This window comes from Crotalus tigris, unplaced genomic scaffold (assembly GCF_016545835.1).
Source record: "Crotalus tigris isolate CLP2741 ecotype Arizona unplaced genomic scaffold, ASM1654583v1 scf7180000024384.25900115:4084858, whole genome shotgun sequence".
In the NCBI taxonomy this organism is placed as follows: domain Eukaryota; kingdom Metazoa; phylum Chordata; class Lepidosauria; order Squamata; family Viperidae; genus Crotalus; species Crotalus tigris.
In genome coordinates this window covers 1493958-1509665 of record NW_024100554.1, presented here as the reverse complement: position 1 = coordinate 1509665, position 15708 = coordinate 1493958, and the positions used below count along the sequence as shown (strand labels likewise).

The window sequence follows — 15708 nt, the reverse complement described above, 5'->3', positions numbered from 1 at the left end:
GAAAAAGAAAATGGAGAATGATATATAAAAACTATTCTCAGTTATGGTGCATCACTAAAAAACCAAAATGTTCTGAATTAAGATATATTATTATCTCAGGCACTGAACTAAAATAGTGGGAGCCCCTCAAGCATAGGGCCTGTGTAAGACATTGCCCAGTTTCTGACATCTTGTTACTGTTTATTGTTATGTAGATTTGTGATTTGTTTTTGTGCTGAGAATCTCCCAGAGTGGATTGTAATTGGATGGTGCCTAAGTAAAAAACAATGCAATGCAATGCAATACAATACAGTGCAGAATATATCTAGCCTGAATGTAGACTATTTGTGTTGGAGAATCTTTCCCACCTTATATAAACAACTACCTCATTAATGAGCATTGCCAATTAATCTGCTGTCAGCTTTCAACTGGACGTTTTTAATTTTTAGTTTTCAACAAAAAGTTGCTATCTTTTCTAACTTTATGTCACAAAAAGTATTTGTATCTGGTTTCCCATGAAACTTGCAGTTGGCCGTCACTGTGGCTCTGCATTGGGAAGATGATTTAAATTATCTTCATATTTACATTCCAATTTGGGGCTTTGGGTAATACTATGATTTCTTGGCCACATGCAATCATCATGTTAAATAGTAATTTGGTGGCATATTCGGTGCAAACAACTAAAATGGCTCTGAAGCTTAGGTCAAGAGATTTCTTTAGCACGTGGCTAGATGTCAGATATTCTGGCATAAAACTGATTTACCGGAAGCACTGTTTGCATGCTCCTTCTTCCCCTTTTACTGCAGCCATCTAGAGATGTTGAATGATGCACAGAATGCATTGATTTATGCTTTAGAACCTGATCAAGCCTCACAGTAATCTGTATAATTAAGTTACTGCTTCTGGATATGTTGCAGTTGCTTCCATCCTCTCAGTATGTGAATGTGTAAAATTTAGCCAGCCCCTTCCTGATGCCATTAGGTAACATTTCAAAGGTATGTATTCATGTATAATATTTTATATAGGGAATCTTTGTAGGAATGAGTTTGGGTACATTCTTTTAAAATGCTGATATCAGTGTTTTCTTCCCTACACCATTATTATTATTTTTAAAAACATATAGAAACAATGCAAAACAACCAAGCCAGAACACTTTGCAGAAGAAGTTCTGGATTTTTGTTGGTTTTTATCTGTTCATGCTGAATCTACTTAGTAAACTATTAACCTATCTGCTACATACAATATATAACATGGTAACACCAGGATTTCTAATCATAATTTGAATAGACCACAGGGATCGAATCGGCACATAAGACTAAGTCATGATGAATGAGCAAAATACATAAATTATGGGATAGTGTTGGTCATCAACATGCTGGCTTTGTTTGACAGCATGCAGAATTCTGAACTGACACAGTCCTTTACAATATTTAAATCTATGATATATTATGATGAAATTAATGGAGTTTGGTCAGGTATCTTCCATTAATTGTAAAAGTTAAAAGAAAGCCCAGATGTTAGTGAAAAAATAGATGGTTTGAAATTAGGAAAGTTCAAGAAATTCAGGAAACTCAATGGACAATGGAAAAAATAGCTTGATTAAAAAAGAAGGCAGGAGAGCTCTAGATCATGGGTGTCAAACTCGATCGCGTCAAGTAACATATAACGCATCTGATCCGCAGGCTGCCAATTTGACACCTCTGCTCTAGATACACCAAGCAGAATGACAGAAGGCACAGACGAAGAAGAAGAAATTCAGATTAGTGGTATCATTACAAATACTCTGCTCAATATTGTTGTGAATCTCAATTTCAACAATCATGAAATTGTTTTTTGCATTAATCCCTTCAACATAAACTGGAAGAGTTAACCCAATTATATCATATTTCAATAATCAGGAAAAACTGTATAACTCATGTGTTTTCTCTTTAAAAGGGGATTATCTGTTTACCTACAAAGTCTCAGATAAGAAGCTCAAATCGCCAAACATTTTCTTTGGTCCTTTGTAACTTTAGCACAGAAGAATGGGATATTTAATGTAGATAATTCCCAGAACAGCTTAAACTGCTGTCAGGTTGCCATCCATTACATGAAAAAATAACCTTTTTAGATTGGATCACTAACTGCTATGCTAGTACAATGTCAAGAAGTTCTTATTTTTGCTTTGCAGGTAAAAAAATCTAGTGGAAATATTTACAATAAATTTGCCAAACTGAGAAACATATCACAAACAAATTCCATTTGCACTTTATTTTTGGTCTTGGTTATAAAATGAACTACAGTTTATCCTTATTTATTTAATTTGAATTATCTTTGAGGTTTCTTTTCTATACTATTGTATTTAATTTTTAAAAAGTTGAACAAAATTGTTTACGGACTGCTCTTGGGAATCATGTACACCATTAATGACAGCTAATTTTGCAATCCAGAAAGCATGTAACTAAGGAACAGGTAGCAATTTGAAATGTTTCATAAAAGGAGGCAAATTAATAGCACCAAATTAGGAATCCAGGCCATATGTTGCTGTTACATTAAAAATTCTGGTAGTAAGAGTGGTAAAATAAAGCATGAGAAGAAAGCGACAGTCAGGATTCCACAGAATGGAAAAAATAAATAGGAGAGATATGAAGCTAATTGTAATTTAAACAATACTGTGTTTAAAACAGAAAAAAATGAGAACCTTGATAAAAGCAATACAGTAATCCTTAAAAGTTTGTAAACTCATTTGAATTTGTATCATTTCTTGAACAAGAATAATGTTTTGAATTTATTTATTTAATTGGGGTCATATTTATGCAGAAATATTGAAAATTCATTTTTAAATGTTCACAAACTTAAGTACCCCTGTAATATAAATTGTTATAAAACTGGGAAGAAAAAAGGTTCAGGATAGCACCCTATAAAACAGAGGTCTACCTAGGAGAACTTCTGCAGAGTCCATGCTCAAAAGTTATTGACTACATCACACAATTCAAACTTTGCTTACTGAAGCCTCCAGCTATGATGGATTTCAAACCCAGAATTCCCAGCCAATATGGCCTAGTGATGTGGAATTTTGCATGGTATAGTTGGTATACAATGTATTTGGAGCCTATCAGCATAGAAACACTTGGCATAGTGCATTTTTTTCTTCCTAACAAGTTGCATGCTTACATGCTCTCCAAGAGCAGTGGTGGCACACTAGCTATAATGCAGTATTGCTGGCTAACTCTGCCCACAGCCAGAAGATCGATTCTGACAGACTCAAGGTTGACTCAACCTTCCATCCTTCCAAGATCAGTAAAATGTGGAGCCAGATTGTTGGGGGCAATATGCTGATATTTGTAAACTGCTCAGAGAGTGCTGTTAAGCACTATGGAGCAGCGTGTAATGTAAATGCTGTTGTTCTTTCTCTTAACTGCATTACAATTTCCAGAAGCAAGAAGGCAGTGTACTTTATAGTTTTATGTACCAGTATGAAGATGAGCAGAATCGTGTATAGCTAATCCTTAACTTACAACTCTAATGGAGCCTACCCATTACACTTGTAAGTCACGACAATAGTAAAACAGATCATCATGTGACCTACCCAATTTTATGACCTTTTGTTTGCAGTGACTCTTAAGTGAACCCATTGTTCACTTAACCATGCAAGAAATCGGAACCAGAGTTATTCAAAGAAGTACAAATTTATTCTATGATACCTCTACAAGAATCTGAACTACTAATGGCTAAGGCCAATTGGTGATAGATAAGAGACAACAGAATTCAAGCAGGGTTGGACTCAGATCTCTAGTGGGCTTGAACGGACTCCAAACTGATGATGTGCTTGACCCTTCCCTTGGTCTCAGCTTGGTCATCTCCTACAGTGCTTTTGCCAAACACCAGAAGTAAACATTTTTCAGCAAAAATATAGTAAATCAAGGTCATATGACCATGGGACACTATAAACAGCCATAATTGTGGGCTCATTGCTCAACACCCAAAATGTGGTCATGTGACTGTAGGCAGGAATGGGACCATAGGAAGAAAGACCTATTGAGGGGTCTGTCATAACTTTGAATAGTTACTGAGCGACCAGTCATAAGGTGAGGACTACCTGGACTCAAGAAATATCTTGAATATCAAGGACATCTGAACAAGTGAGGATTTCAAATCATGAAAGAAGTCTGGTAAATATATTTTCTGCTGGAGAAGTACAGTTTGAACAAAATGCAGTGAGATGTTTAGAGGATAAGCATAAAAATAAAGGGAAAACAATAATTCAGAGAATTATCTTTTTAACCATATGTATTCAATAAGATGTGCAGCTGTTTTCCAAAATATGGGAATCTAAAATTCTATCTTCTATTTATTGCTGTTTTTAAGTAGCTATTAAATAAAGGGTTTACTTCCAAATCCCATAATTTGATTCTTTTACCAAATTTACATCTGAAACAAATATGTCTTGAGGTTTTAACTATATACCACTGAGGCAAAACCAAAGGAATTTTAAGCCTCTTTTTATTTATTTTTATTATGTACTTTAAATGGGCAATTACAATACTTCTTCTCAACTATAATCAGCAAAATAACAATTAAGTCTCTAAATGATGCAAATGCTAATGAAATCCAACTCTTTGAAAACTATTCATTTTCATTGAAAGAACTGCTTTGCCATACTTAAAAAAACATTTTTGCAAAGGTTAAATAAAATATTTTATGGCAATTGCTGCTGCTTAGTGCCTCTGTAACAAGAAACACGAGACACAGGTTTTCCTTCCCAATAAGGGAGTGTGGTATTTGAGACCTGATCCTAACTCATTTTATTCCCAAGTGTGAGTTGAACAAGTCAAATATGAACTAATGCCTAGAGGAAAGTTTCTGACTCCAAAATATGGATTATTTCATATTTCACATTTATCTTAAAATCTGCTCCCAGAGTTCTTAAAATTCACTAACTTGGCAAGATGAGAATTATCATGAGGAATGAAATAGCTTCAAAACGATGAAGTCATCTCACATTCCATTAAACTGACACTTGCATGGTTTGTCCACAGTTGGGCACTATTCTGACCTTCAGATAACAAGTTCCTCAAAAAAAAAGTCCAGCAGCAAACGAGTTTGGAACATACCACAACATAATATGCCCACTGAAGTCCTAATGAATTTGTATTAATTCTGCATACTTACAAGCAAATACCATTGAAAAATTAAGACAGATTACAGATTAAAACAAGAACTTTGCTCTTCTGATCCCTCAGGTAACAAGCTATTTTTACAAACTACCTTTTCAAAATACCCACACAAATTACATGATGCAGGGGTAGCTTAGAAGAAAAGAGAAGACTGTATTGAACCAAATTCCTACTTTTCCCAGTGGATCACTTCCACTTCTCAATTTTGATGTCAAGGGAGAAGTAATAAAATATCAATAGAACAATAATAACACAGAATATTACAAAGCTCATTAATTTAATAATGACCAGAATCTTGGGTTTCAGACAACCAAGCATTGTAGTGCTATTGATGATAGAGAATGTTTCATTGCTGTTTTTCTTTTCTTTCCTTGTGGCCTCAACCAAATGTGTGCTAGGAAGGAGTCCATGGGAGTATCCCAAGGAAGAAATGCTCCGCAGAAAGAAGTTATGTAAGGGCTCTTACCATTTCCAGCTGGATCCCTCCCCCTCTGTCCCTGTTCACTTTGCCTAGAAGAGAAAGGTAAGTGTAGCTGCAGGAAGAGGAGAATCTATTCCAAAGTTATGAATGCCCTCTGGAAAATTCAGGAAAACAGTACAGTTTCTCTCCTCCAATTATGTTATTTGTTTAGCAAGAAACTTCAACAAATTGGTCTTGTTTAAAGTATTTTAAAATATCCTCTGTTCTGTTACTATTTTGCCTCTGAAATCTTCTATTGTTTCATTTTAGATCACTAGCTTGTGCAGTTAACTTCTATTATTGAGGAGTGGGCATCTCATAGGCACACAGAGAATAAAAGTAACAAAATTCTAAAATAATATGCAGTAATCTCTGAATACTCAGTGATACTTCCAAACAAGGATGCTTTAACAATGCCCAATTAGGGATGTCTATATTTCATTGCTTGTGGAAGAATTCAACTGCCCTTCCAGGTTTCTTTAACAAGCCAAATAACATTCTGTAGTTAGCTGGGCAATCTTACTTCCTGAAGTTCTAAATGTTGGCAGAAAGACAAGTGGAAAAGTTATGATGCTCACTACGTTGAGATAAAAGGGTTAAAAACTCCTGATCATGATTGGCTCTGTTTTACTGCAGTTTAAAAAGAGACAGAAACAGCTATAAAAACTATGCTTATTTCAAAGGGAAAAGATTAATGTGAAAACATTGCTTCCACAGAAGGAAAAAGCATAGAGGAAAAATAGAGAGTTATCAATTATACTGGTCATAACTTGCCAATCCCATTCCCAGGACCTTAAATTGCTTTCTATAATGGATAATCCATAGCAGAGTAAATGTCAAAGTTCCTTTCCTTTTGCTTTTTAAAAAATTAATGAGTGAACTCAGCGTGGTTATTCCACAGTAAATATATACTAAGTGCGGGTTCCTGTGATTGACCTTAGCTGTTCAATTAACCTGCACTCAATTTACAGATCACAGAAAACATTTTCTCCATGATATGCTACATTTCTTCTTGCTAAGGAAGACCTCTTCCTACTAAGGAAGAGGAAAAAAACCCCAAATAATGGTTCTCCCCAAATTATCTTATTTTCTCACTAATTTTTTCCCAAGTACAAGTGATGACTGTGTACAACATGTGGCACTACCAATACCTCTTTCAAGAGTGCCCAGCCCAGATTATTCTGGAAAATCTGCATGATCAGCAGCGGACAAGCAATATAAGAAATTGTCCTTCAATCACCAGGCTGCTGTTGCCAGCTATGATCTCAAAATGTTATACTCATAATCTAATTTTCCACAGCTGAATCCCTTTCTTGCTTATGTTCAACAGCAAACAGCACACTGCAGTGATCTTCCTATGTATCTGTTTGGTATTTTTGCCTAAAGCATATACATAAAAATAAATACTAGAAACGTTTGATTTTTTTTTAGAATCTCTTTTTACTATCATTAGAATCTCTTCTTACTGTAAAATCTAGGAAGCTTTTATGAAGAAACTGATTATGAAAAACACGCAGTTGTTTGCTCTGTTGAACCAACACAAGATTCTTCATTGCAGTTCTGTGCATACATGCACTATGCATGTACTCCAACTCCGTGAAAGCTTATGCAGTTGAAGCACATATATGTAGATAGAGAGGAAAATTTCTCATCACAATTAGATGTTGAGGAATTATGGATATTTATGAATTCCCTCAATACGCTTGGGTATGCAATAGTGGTTATCATCAAGGATATCCATCTCCAAGATCCCTATTTCTGGTTCATTGCTCAGCTTTTGGACTGTCATTTTCAAATTATCTTTATTGACTACTGTCAACTGTATTGTCTTTTGTCAACAGAAGATTTGTGCTCACACTGTTAGGATTAACATCCCAAAAGCTGAAGATGTTTGCTTTCTCTCAAGTCCAATGAATTGTTTATGTGCTTTCATCCAGAAGCCTGAAGTCCTTTTTTTAAAAAAAATTGGACCGTGTGTGAGTGCAGAGCACTGTTTCTCAGTCTTGACAACGTTAAAATGTGTGGACTTTGACTCACAGAATGCTAGCTGGGGAATTCTGGGAGTTGAAGTCCACACATCTTAAAGTTGCCAAGATTGAGAAACACTGTTGTACAGCTCCAAACCTGAATGAAATATAAACATTTCTGGGTTTGCTCATCCTTTTTGTTTATCTCTTCTGTCTTGTTTAAGAATGGATCTTCGGCTGAAATCTGGAAAACTAAAGATAGGAGAATGTATGAACTCCCCCCCCCCCAAAAAAACTTAAATTCAATTATTTCAACACTTTCCATTTTTAACAACTGTTGCAACTATTGCACTTGTATGACATACATACCTGTGGGGACTTGTGAGAGCGCCAACTATAGTGGTGACTGTGAAGGCTCTCCAGCAAAACATTTTCATCTGTGTCTACCTGGCCAAACCGCAGTGTCTCCTGTGTGTCATTACAGATTACAAAGTGGCTAAAGACTAGCTGTTCTGCCTCAGGGCATTGATTCTGAAAGAAAAAAAATAGAAAACCAAAAATAAGCTTCAGATTAATTCCAGGATGTTTGGCAACTATCTGCCTAGTGGTGAAAGTTTTTGAGTCTTCGCTAGCATAAGCATTCCTACAAAGCATTCTTTCCTCATAACAAGAAAACAAGGGAAATGCAGTTTTTTTAAATATTTGATATATGTTATAGACAAGTGTACAAATTTTATCTATGTTCCATAGTTATACTAATACTCCCAATATTAGTGAAGATCCCTTTAGAGTTTTTAATATTTTAGTAAAAATACATCTTAGCTAAAGTTTTAAACTAATCAATCCTTCTGAACTGGTTTTAAACATTATTGTAGTGTCCTTTAACAGTTTTCAGAATGCTCAAGCAATTCAGATTTGTTTTGGGACAGGCTAAAATAAAAGGACTTAATAACTTTTTAATGATAATAAAGCAGTTACCATTCTCAAACTAATATAAAGGCTGGTTGATATTCTCTTCTATTGCAAGGCTACTATAGCCAAATACTTTTTTGAGGGGAGGGAGAATCACTATTTTTCTTTTAAAGTAATTGCATGAACAACAGTCGAAGGATGAAGATTTCCTTTATGCTTGAGGACAAATCTATGAATGTTCAATTGCTCAGAAATGCTTCTGTATCTGGGAACATCCTCCTCCTCCTCCTCAAAATGCATACAGAGCAAGGCATGTAGGTGAAAAATGAACAATACTGCAGACCATGAGCGTAATGTATTAATGCACATCATAAATTTCTAACATTCAAATTAGAAAAATTTGTTCATTGTCTGTCTTCAATTAATTGTATTTGGCCTCGTTTCTGCTTTTAAAAGATTAGACTAGAGCAACAGATATATTGGGCATCTTTCCATACAATTGCCTTTTTTGACAGGGTATAAATTATCAATGTCTCAAGGATTTATTAATCCCTCTAATACATTGTGTTACAAGAAAGGTTTGAAGGCAGAAGAGTAAGTGGCAATGTTACAATGAGATCTTCAAGACATTCTTCCTTTATATTTTGACCTTTACATTTTCTCACTCCATCAATTTGAAGCTGATTGCCAATTCTCTGTATCCTTCATTCAATAAGTAATATATTATGTTGCCCACTTCTACTGAAGCCTACAGGACCATAACTGATTTCCTATTTTCAGTTCCATTTTTAATATTTCCATTATCTTTGGTTATATTGTTATGATGGTTGTCTGTTTGACAGCTGGAATTATATCTGGGTGATTTTTCTTCTGTTGAATCTTCTCCCACACCAATGGGTAAGTTCTTCCTTTGTTGTTTAGTTACTCATGGTTCTGTCAGCAATATCATGGAAGCATATAAAAGCAAGGAAGATATCCAGATTTCTCAACCAGCCAACTATTTCTTGGCCATCAGATTTCTAAAGAATGCACTTTAGAAAATGTACTTGTCAACACTTCATTTAGACCAACACATAAAGCTTCATTCTCAGGTGTTAGCTGCACAAAATATGTAATCCATTACTTCTGAAAATTATGAAAAACGCCCATGATGATGTATGTACCTGTTCCTTGCAGAACCTGGTTTCTATGGTGGCCATCTGCTCTAATGTGTATGCATCATGTTATTGAATCTGTTTAAAAATACTGCATTCTTATATTCACCTAATATCTCTTCTTGGCAGGATTGAATTGCTGTATCCTTTCCACAGAGGCCATTTATATAATCACTGCTTATTTCTACTCCCCTTTTAAATGTATATACCTATCCATTCTTAATTCCACGCAATAGTAGAAGTTAGAAAGGGGTTTCAGAATAATGAGGCAGGGGCAAGGTCAAGAGGATTTGATATTACAGACTTAATGCTATTAATTTATGTTATAATGTTATAACATTATAATGTTATTAATTATGAACACTGTAATTTAATTAAAATGTTTAATAATAATAATTGAAGAAAGCAATACTGTCATACTGTAAGAACATACTTTGTTTTGACATTATTTAATGGTACATCTCTGATTACCATTAGTCACAGACATGAATTTACTTCTTACCAGTTTATACAGAGGTTTTCCTTAAAGAAAGTTTTTTTTTTAATCTGAAGAACTGTGTTGGCCTACATAATATCCAATACTATCCAAGTTACATAAATCTGTAGAGTGAAAGATTTTACTGGCCGAACATTTTGTTGACAAAATAATCCTAACTTTAAATTTTTACCATAAATGATGGTAACCCTTAAACAAATATATCTTATTTTATTCAAATAAAAGGAAAAACCTATCAAACATATTAATATACATAAGCACTTAGAATTACTGGATTATGCCCCTTATGTTTCAGAACACTTTTTCCACTTAAACTATGAAATCCTATAGAAACTCAGAAAGGTATTCCTATTCAGTTGAATAAAACTTTCTCCCAATTAAATTTTTCAAGGCCTTGTAAACTTAAAGACTATAAAAGCAATTGCTTACAGAAGGAAATCACTGCTTTTAAAAGAAAAAAAAAGTTCTATCATCTTAGGAATTGAACAGATGACCTGGAATCATAAAAGCACATAGCCTGGTGATGCTGTAATGCCTACTTCTATTGTTAAAGCTTCCATCATTATTTAAGAATAAAATGAGTTCACCTTTTGGGAAAAACAAATTCCAACAAAGGCTTCCATTTATCTTGAACTCCTGACCTAAAGGTGTAAGGCCAAATTACTTTATGCTTTGTATGTCAGCTCTTATCCGCAATGTGTACAAAATTAGTTGTTTCTGATACTTGGTTAGAAAATGTGAGGAATTCAATTAATGGTGGTGCTCTTGATTTGGTCTGGCAGAATACCATGTTAATTATGAACACTGAACATCACAAAATACTTACTACTGGGAAGTTAATTTTCAGTATGTGGTAGAAAAGAACCCACTGAAGAAACATGTTGTTACCAATTAACATTAATATGTAGTTCAGAGCCCACCTCAATAACTAATGTACCCTAATGTAAAAATATGCTGAGTTTTTAATCAAGGACACTCTCGACTAGAGACTCACCCACCACATCAGAAGATGGTGGCAAAAACTCCCGAGATGAGAGGAAACAAGGAAATTGCAACAACAATTACAGAGGCATATCCTCTGTGGGTCATTTGAACATTGCCACCCCTGCATATAAATCAGGTCTAACTATTCATAGAATTTACCTGACTGGAACATCTTGCATATGGCTCTACTTATACAATCCTGTTGTTTCCAACTCAGGGTATTTCTTTAAAGACTCCCTATAGTTTAAGTCAGTCAATCATTTTCTGATGTGGTCTTACACATTTAAATATTTATACAATGCACTTTATTTGCACATACATGATACTAGAGAGACTTTTTTCACTGCATGAAAGTAACGAAGGCCATTTTGCAGTAGTTACTCCTCCACCAGCCCATGCAAACAGGCCTCCTTCAAAATTGTTTGCTTGTTTTCTGTTAAGCACATTGCTCAAAATATGACAAAAAGCAGAAATTGGAGCTACAAAGACTCTTTTTTCACAGTGATATTTGAACCAGATGTAAAGATTTAAATCACACTAGCTCTTATTTTATGAATGTCCTTTTACAATAAGAAAATCCTGGAATGCCTTGAAAAAAGAAACTCTGATGCGAAACAGATGTTTTATCTTTTTTAGCTTTGCTATTGTAGTTTTGTGATGGGTAATTAATGCAGAAAACTTTGTATAGGTATGGAAATTGCTAAAGAGAAATCCTGGGATGAGATTATTTGGATAATTGCAGAAAATATTGTTTGTACATACTTTTATTAATTTGAGCCATCGGTTTTGGATGTATAGAACCTCATATCAGTTGTGGCAAAAACCTTCATTAGAGTAACAGGGAAGATATGTGTCAGATTCTTTTTTTTTTCATTCAACAGGATAAACAAGAAACTAGGGAAAAGTCTAACTTTAAACCATGATATTACTTGGAGGGACTGGGTGAAACATTCAGTGTTCTCTGGTTATGCCTGATTATGAACTAAAAGGAAAGAACTTATGAATATTTTTCTATGTTATGTAGATTGGACCTTAGTAGATTTTAGTGCCTATTTGGTTATTATTATGTGAGAAATACTTGATATTACAATTATTCCTCAAGTTATATTCCAATCTCATTTACACAAGCTTAAATCCATCCAAACTGGTCCATTAAATCTTGATGTCTTTTCAATGGTACAGTAGTAAAAATTTTAGTATACAATACTCTTTCCTGCCATAATTGTTTAATTTATTATTGCCAAAATGGTTAATAAAACTAACAGGATATACTTACTGTAGCTTCTGCCAAGTATTCTTCAGAGGTTTTGGTCTGCCTAAGATAGCTACTCTTTGTCAGGGCAAAACTCATTATTATAGCCCTTACATCAATTACTCTGTGAATCAGCTTAGATGCTGTATATCCTGCTTATATAACTGCTGAATCCAGAAAATAGTCAAGCCAGGGTGTCTTCTGGCCCATTCAGACTTGAATTCAAAGAGGAAAAGAACACTTTTGATCTCAAGTGTTTTCACACTGAAAATTGACCATTTCCTTGGCATTTGCTACATCTGCACTCTTCCAAGTCACTCAGTGACTAATACACCCTGGAAATCTGTTCTCCAGTTATGAACTCACATATCTTTTCCTTATCTTTGCTTTCTTTAAATATGTACCTTCAGTTTCAGTTAATTATTTCATGATAAGCACAAAATTGCATTTCAAGGTTAGATCTGAATCTTTAAATTATGATTTTTGCTTATGCTCCAAACTGGAGAAGCCACATTCAGATCACTGCTTGGATTTAAAACGTAAAGAAAACCTTAGCTTACTGGCCTGGGTATAATGGGAAAAACCATATAATCTCTGGTTTCTGCTAAATGGGAAATAAGATTCCATCCACAGTGTCATAATATTCATTTTAGGGAATATGCAAAAAAACAGGAGAGAAAAAGAGATATTGCAAAATTTAATTTATGCAAACACCAATCACTGTAACTTTTCATACCTTTCTATTCTTGCAAACCCAGTCTTGTTTCTACCGTATCTTTATATGAATTCATACATTTCCTTTTGTTCTTTAAACTTCTCTCTTTCTATTTGAGGACTCCACCCAACTACAACTACTACCTCTAGTCTTTCCTCCCAGCCCATTCACATTTCTTCATATGTATCTTTTGCAATTCAATCCTCACTCATTTTCTCTATAGGACTTTTGTATTCAATTCACATTCATTCAGCAACCTTTCGTTCATTTTACTTAAGTGAGATGAGCAGTGTAGAAATTTGATAAATAAATAAATTTTCTTCCCCATATAAGAGCAAACAAAAATAACCCACAACCCAATCCATATATTTACCAATCATGCTCATACAATACCAAATGATGATATGTAAATAGGTTTTATGCATTTCACTTGCTTTTGTTTCATTTTCAGTAAAATGCATAACACAACATAAAAGAACCTGAGGCCGCTTTACCATTCCTATTTCAGTCCCTTCACTCTACAAAGCTTTTGATACTTCTTCACTCTTAGGAATCTTGAGACGATATCTGTTTAACCCTTTCATTTCAGGCCTATTTGCTTACCTGTTGCCAAGCCTGAAGGGTTTTATGCAGAGAGTGGATGGTATGTTGGCCAAAGCTGATGAATACAGGATCCACTACCATATTTCCATCCAAAATCTTTTCCATGGAATTTCCAGAAACAGAAAGCTGCCCAAATATACCAAATGGTTTTGCAACAGTTTGCTTAGTTAGATTTCTGCACTCCAAAAGTTTACAGTCAATTCTAGTGGATAACTGCATGTCTCTGAAGAAAGATCCATCACTCCATTGCCTGAAATAGGTATGAGGTTCTTCAAAAGAGATGATTGAATATTCTAATTCAGATGGCACATTTTTATCAGATATAAATGGATGTAGGAACTTTGGTGGTTCTGTAGAAGAAAAGGTAAATTAGGTAAATCACTAATACTTAATATAATGTTATAGATATAAAACTAGGAATGAACATATGCAGAAGAAAAATATGGCGGGAATGACTAAACTATATTTTTCTAGATAAAATCAAAACAAAAATTCTAGGTATTATTTAACCATAGTTAAGTAATCACAAACATGACATGTAAACTGAAAAATATTAAAAAAACAATATTTTCTCCACTGAAAGTTTATTTCTATCAGCAGCATTTCTAATAAAATGTGCTTATATTCAAATTCTGGAATCATACAATATAGGTCTATGACTTATTTCACTCTAAGTTACAATATAACCATTACACATCTTTTTTGCAAGGTTAACTGAACTCTATTTTTCAAAAGCTTTTTGGAAAGGCTCTGCCCACTTGAGTGCCACTGAGATACATGGGTTCAGTTCTCAGAATCCTAGGCAACCTGGACATTACTAAAAATTCTGGGAGTTGGTGTCCCTATTTGTGAAAGGTAAAATTAGTCTTTGAAGTCCCAAGATAAACCTAAAGCCATAAGAAAGAGTAGTCTTATAATACATAACCTAACCTTTAGTCAGATTTTGGGTGGAAGAGAGACCTTTTGCATGCCTCTTTGTGTTTAGAACTATAATATCAACAAATAAAAGAAGCTGTGTGTTGTGCAAAAGTTAATATGCTAAGGCCTATATTAAATGGTATTAGGAATGTAGTAGGCACCATGGTACTCTCCAGACATAGAATGTCAGCCTTGTCTTCCAGCCACATGACCAGATATATCCCAAGCCTCTGGAAAGCATTAATTTGTCTGCCCCTACAGTGCACTAACTAGTAACTATAACTGCTATTGCAAAGGTGATAGTGAGAACAACAGCATTGCTAATAAAACGGAGAGACAATAAACAACCAGAGCTACCAAGAACTAAATAGCAAAAGTCCTTCAAATCTGAACAGAAATTAGAAATCAAAATTGATAATCATATTAGGAGAACAGAGAGGATACTCATTCAGGACTGTATGTTCAGATACAGTGCTAATATGTAAATTGAAATAAATGTAATCATTGATGTAGGTAGAGATCAGCTCCTGATGAGCCCAAAAGGGAAATAGAAAATATAACTATTGAAAATATAGTCAATTATCAAAAAGATACAAAAAGCCAAGGCTATCACAAGCATACTGTACATACAATCCTCTTGCAGATTTTTTTTTTTAAAAAATAAGTGGAAACCAAAATTACAGAATACATTACTTTGAATTTGCAGAAAACAATTATCCCAGAAAACAATACTTGACATAGTTTATCTACAATAGTCCCAGTTGCATACATTTAATTGTTCCACTGTGAATAAGTTAGATAAAAAAACAGCAATTAAGAAAGCTTAGTTTTTTTTAAAAAAAGGTTCTAAAAAAGAAAAAAAATGAATCTTTTGAAGGACCTCTGCCTGATTCAGGCTTCTTTTGTTCCTTTCACTGTCATTTGAAGTGCTAAAAATATTAATTGGTAATGGGGAAACTTGGAAAGCTTGAAGAAAATGTTAGTCATTCACCACTTTCAAAACCATCATTTAAGCAAGATGTCATGCTTTAGAAATTGCTTAAAATATTTGCTCATTTCTCATTGAGAATACTATTTGAAATTAGACGATATAATATTATTATTGGAAATAA

The 15708-nt window shown here is 34.2% G+C and overlaps 1 protein-coding gene across 4 annotated transcripts in view; it reads right to left on the bottom strand.

Moving 5' to 3' along the window:
- VPS13B (vacuolar protein sorting 13 homolog B) overlaps positions 1-15708 on the bottom strand; it is a 317155-nt gene that overhangs the window by 41755 nt on the left and 259692 nt on the right. For all 4 annotated transcript variants that reach the window (XM_039328885.1, XM_039328881.1, XM_039328884.1 and 1 more), the window contains exons 42-43: positions 13679-14028; positions 7932-8093 (exon numbers count right to left, since the gene is read on the bottom strand). In XM_039328885.1, the coding sequence (XP_039184819.1) occupies positions 7932-8093; positions 13679-14028 (512 nt within the window). The remainder of the gene's footprint in view (positions 1-7931; positions 8094-13678; positions 14029-15708) is intronic.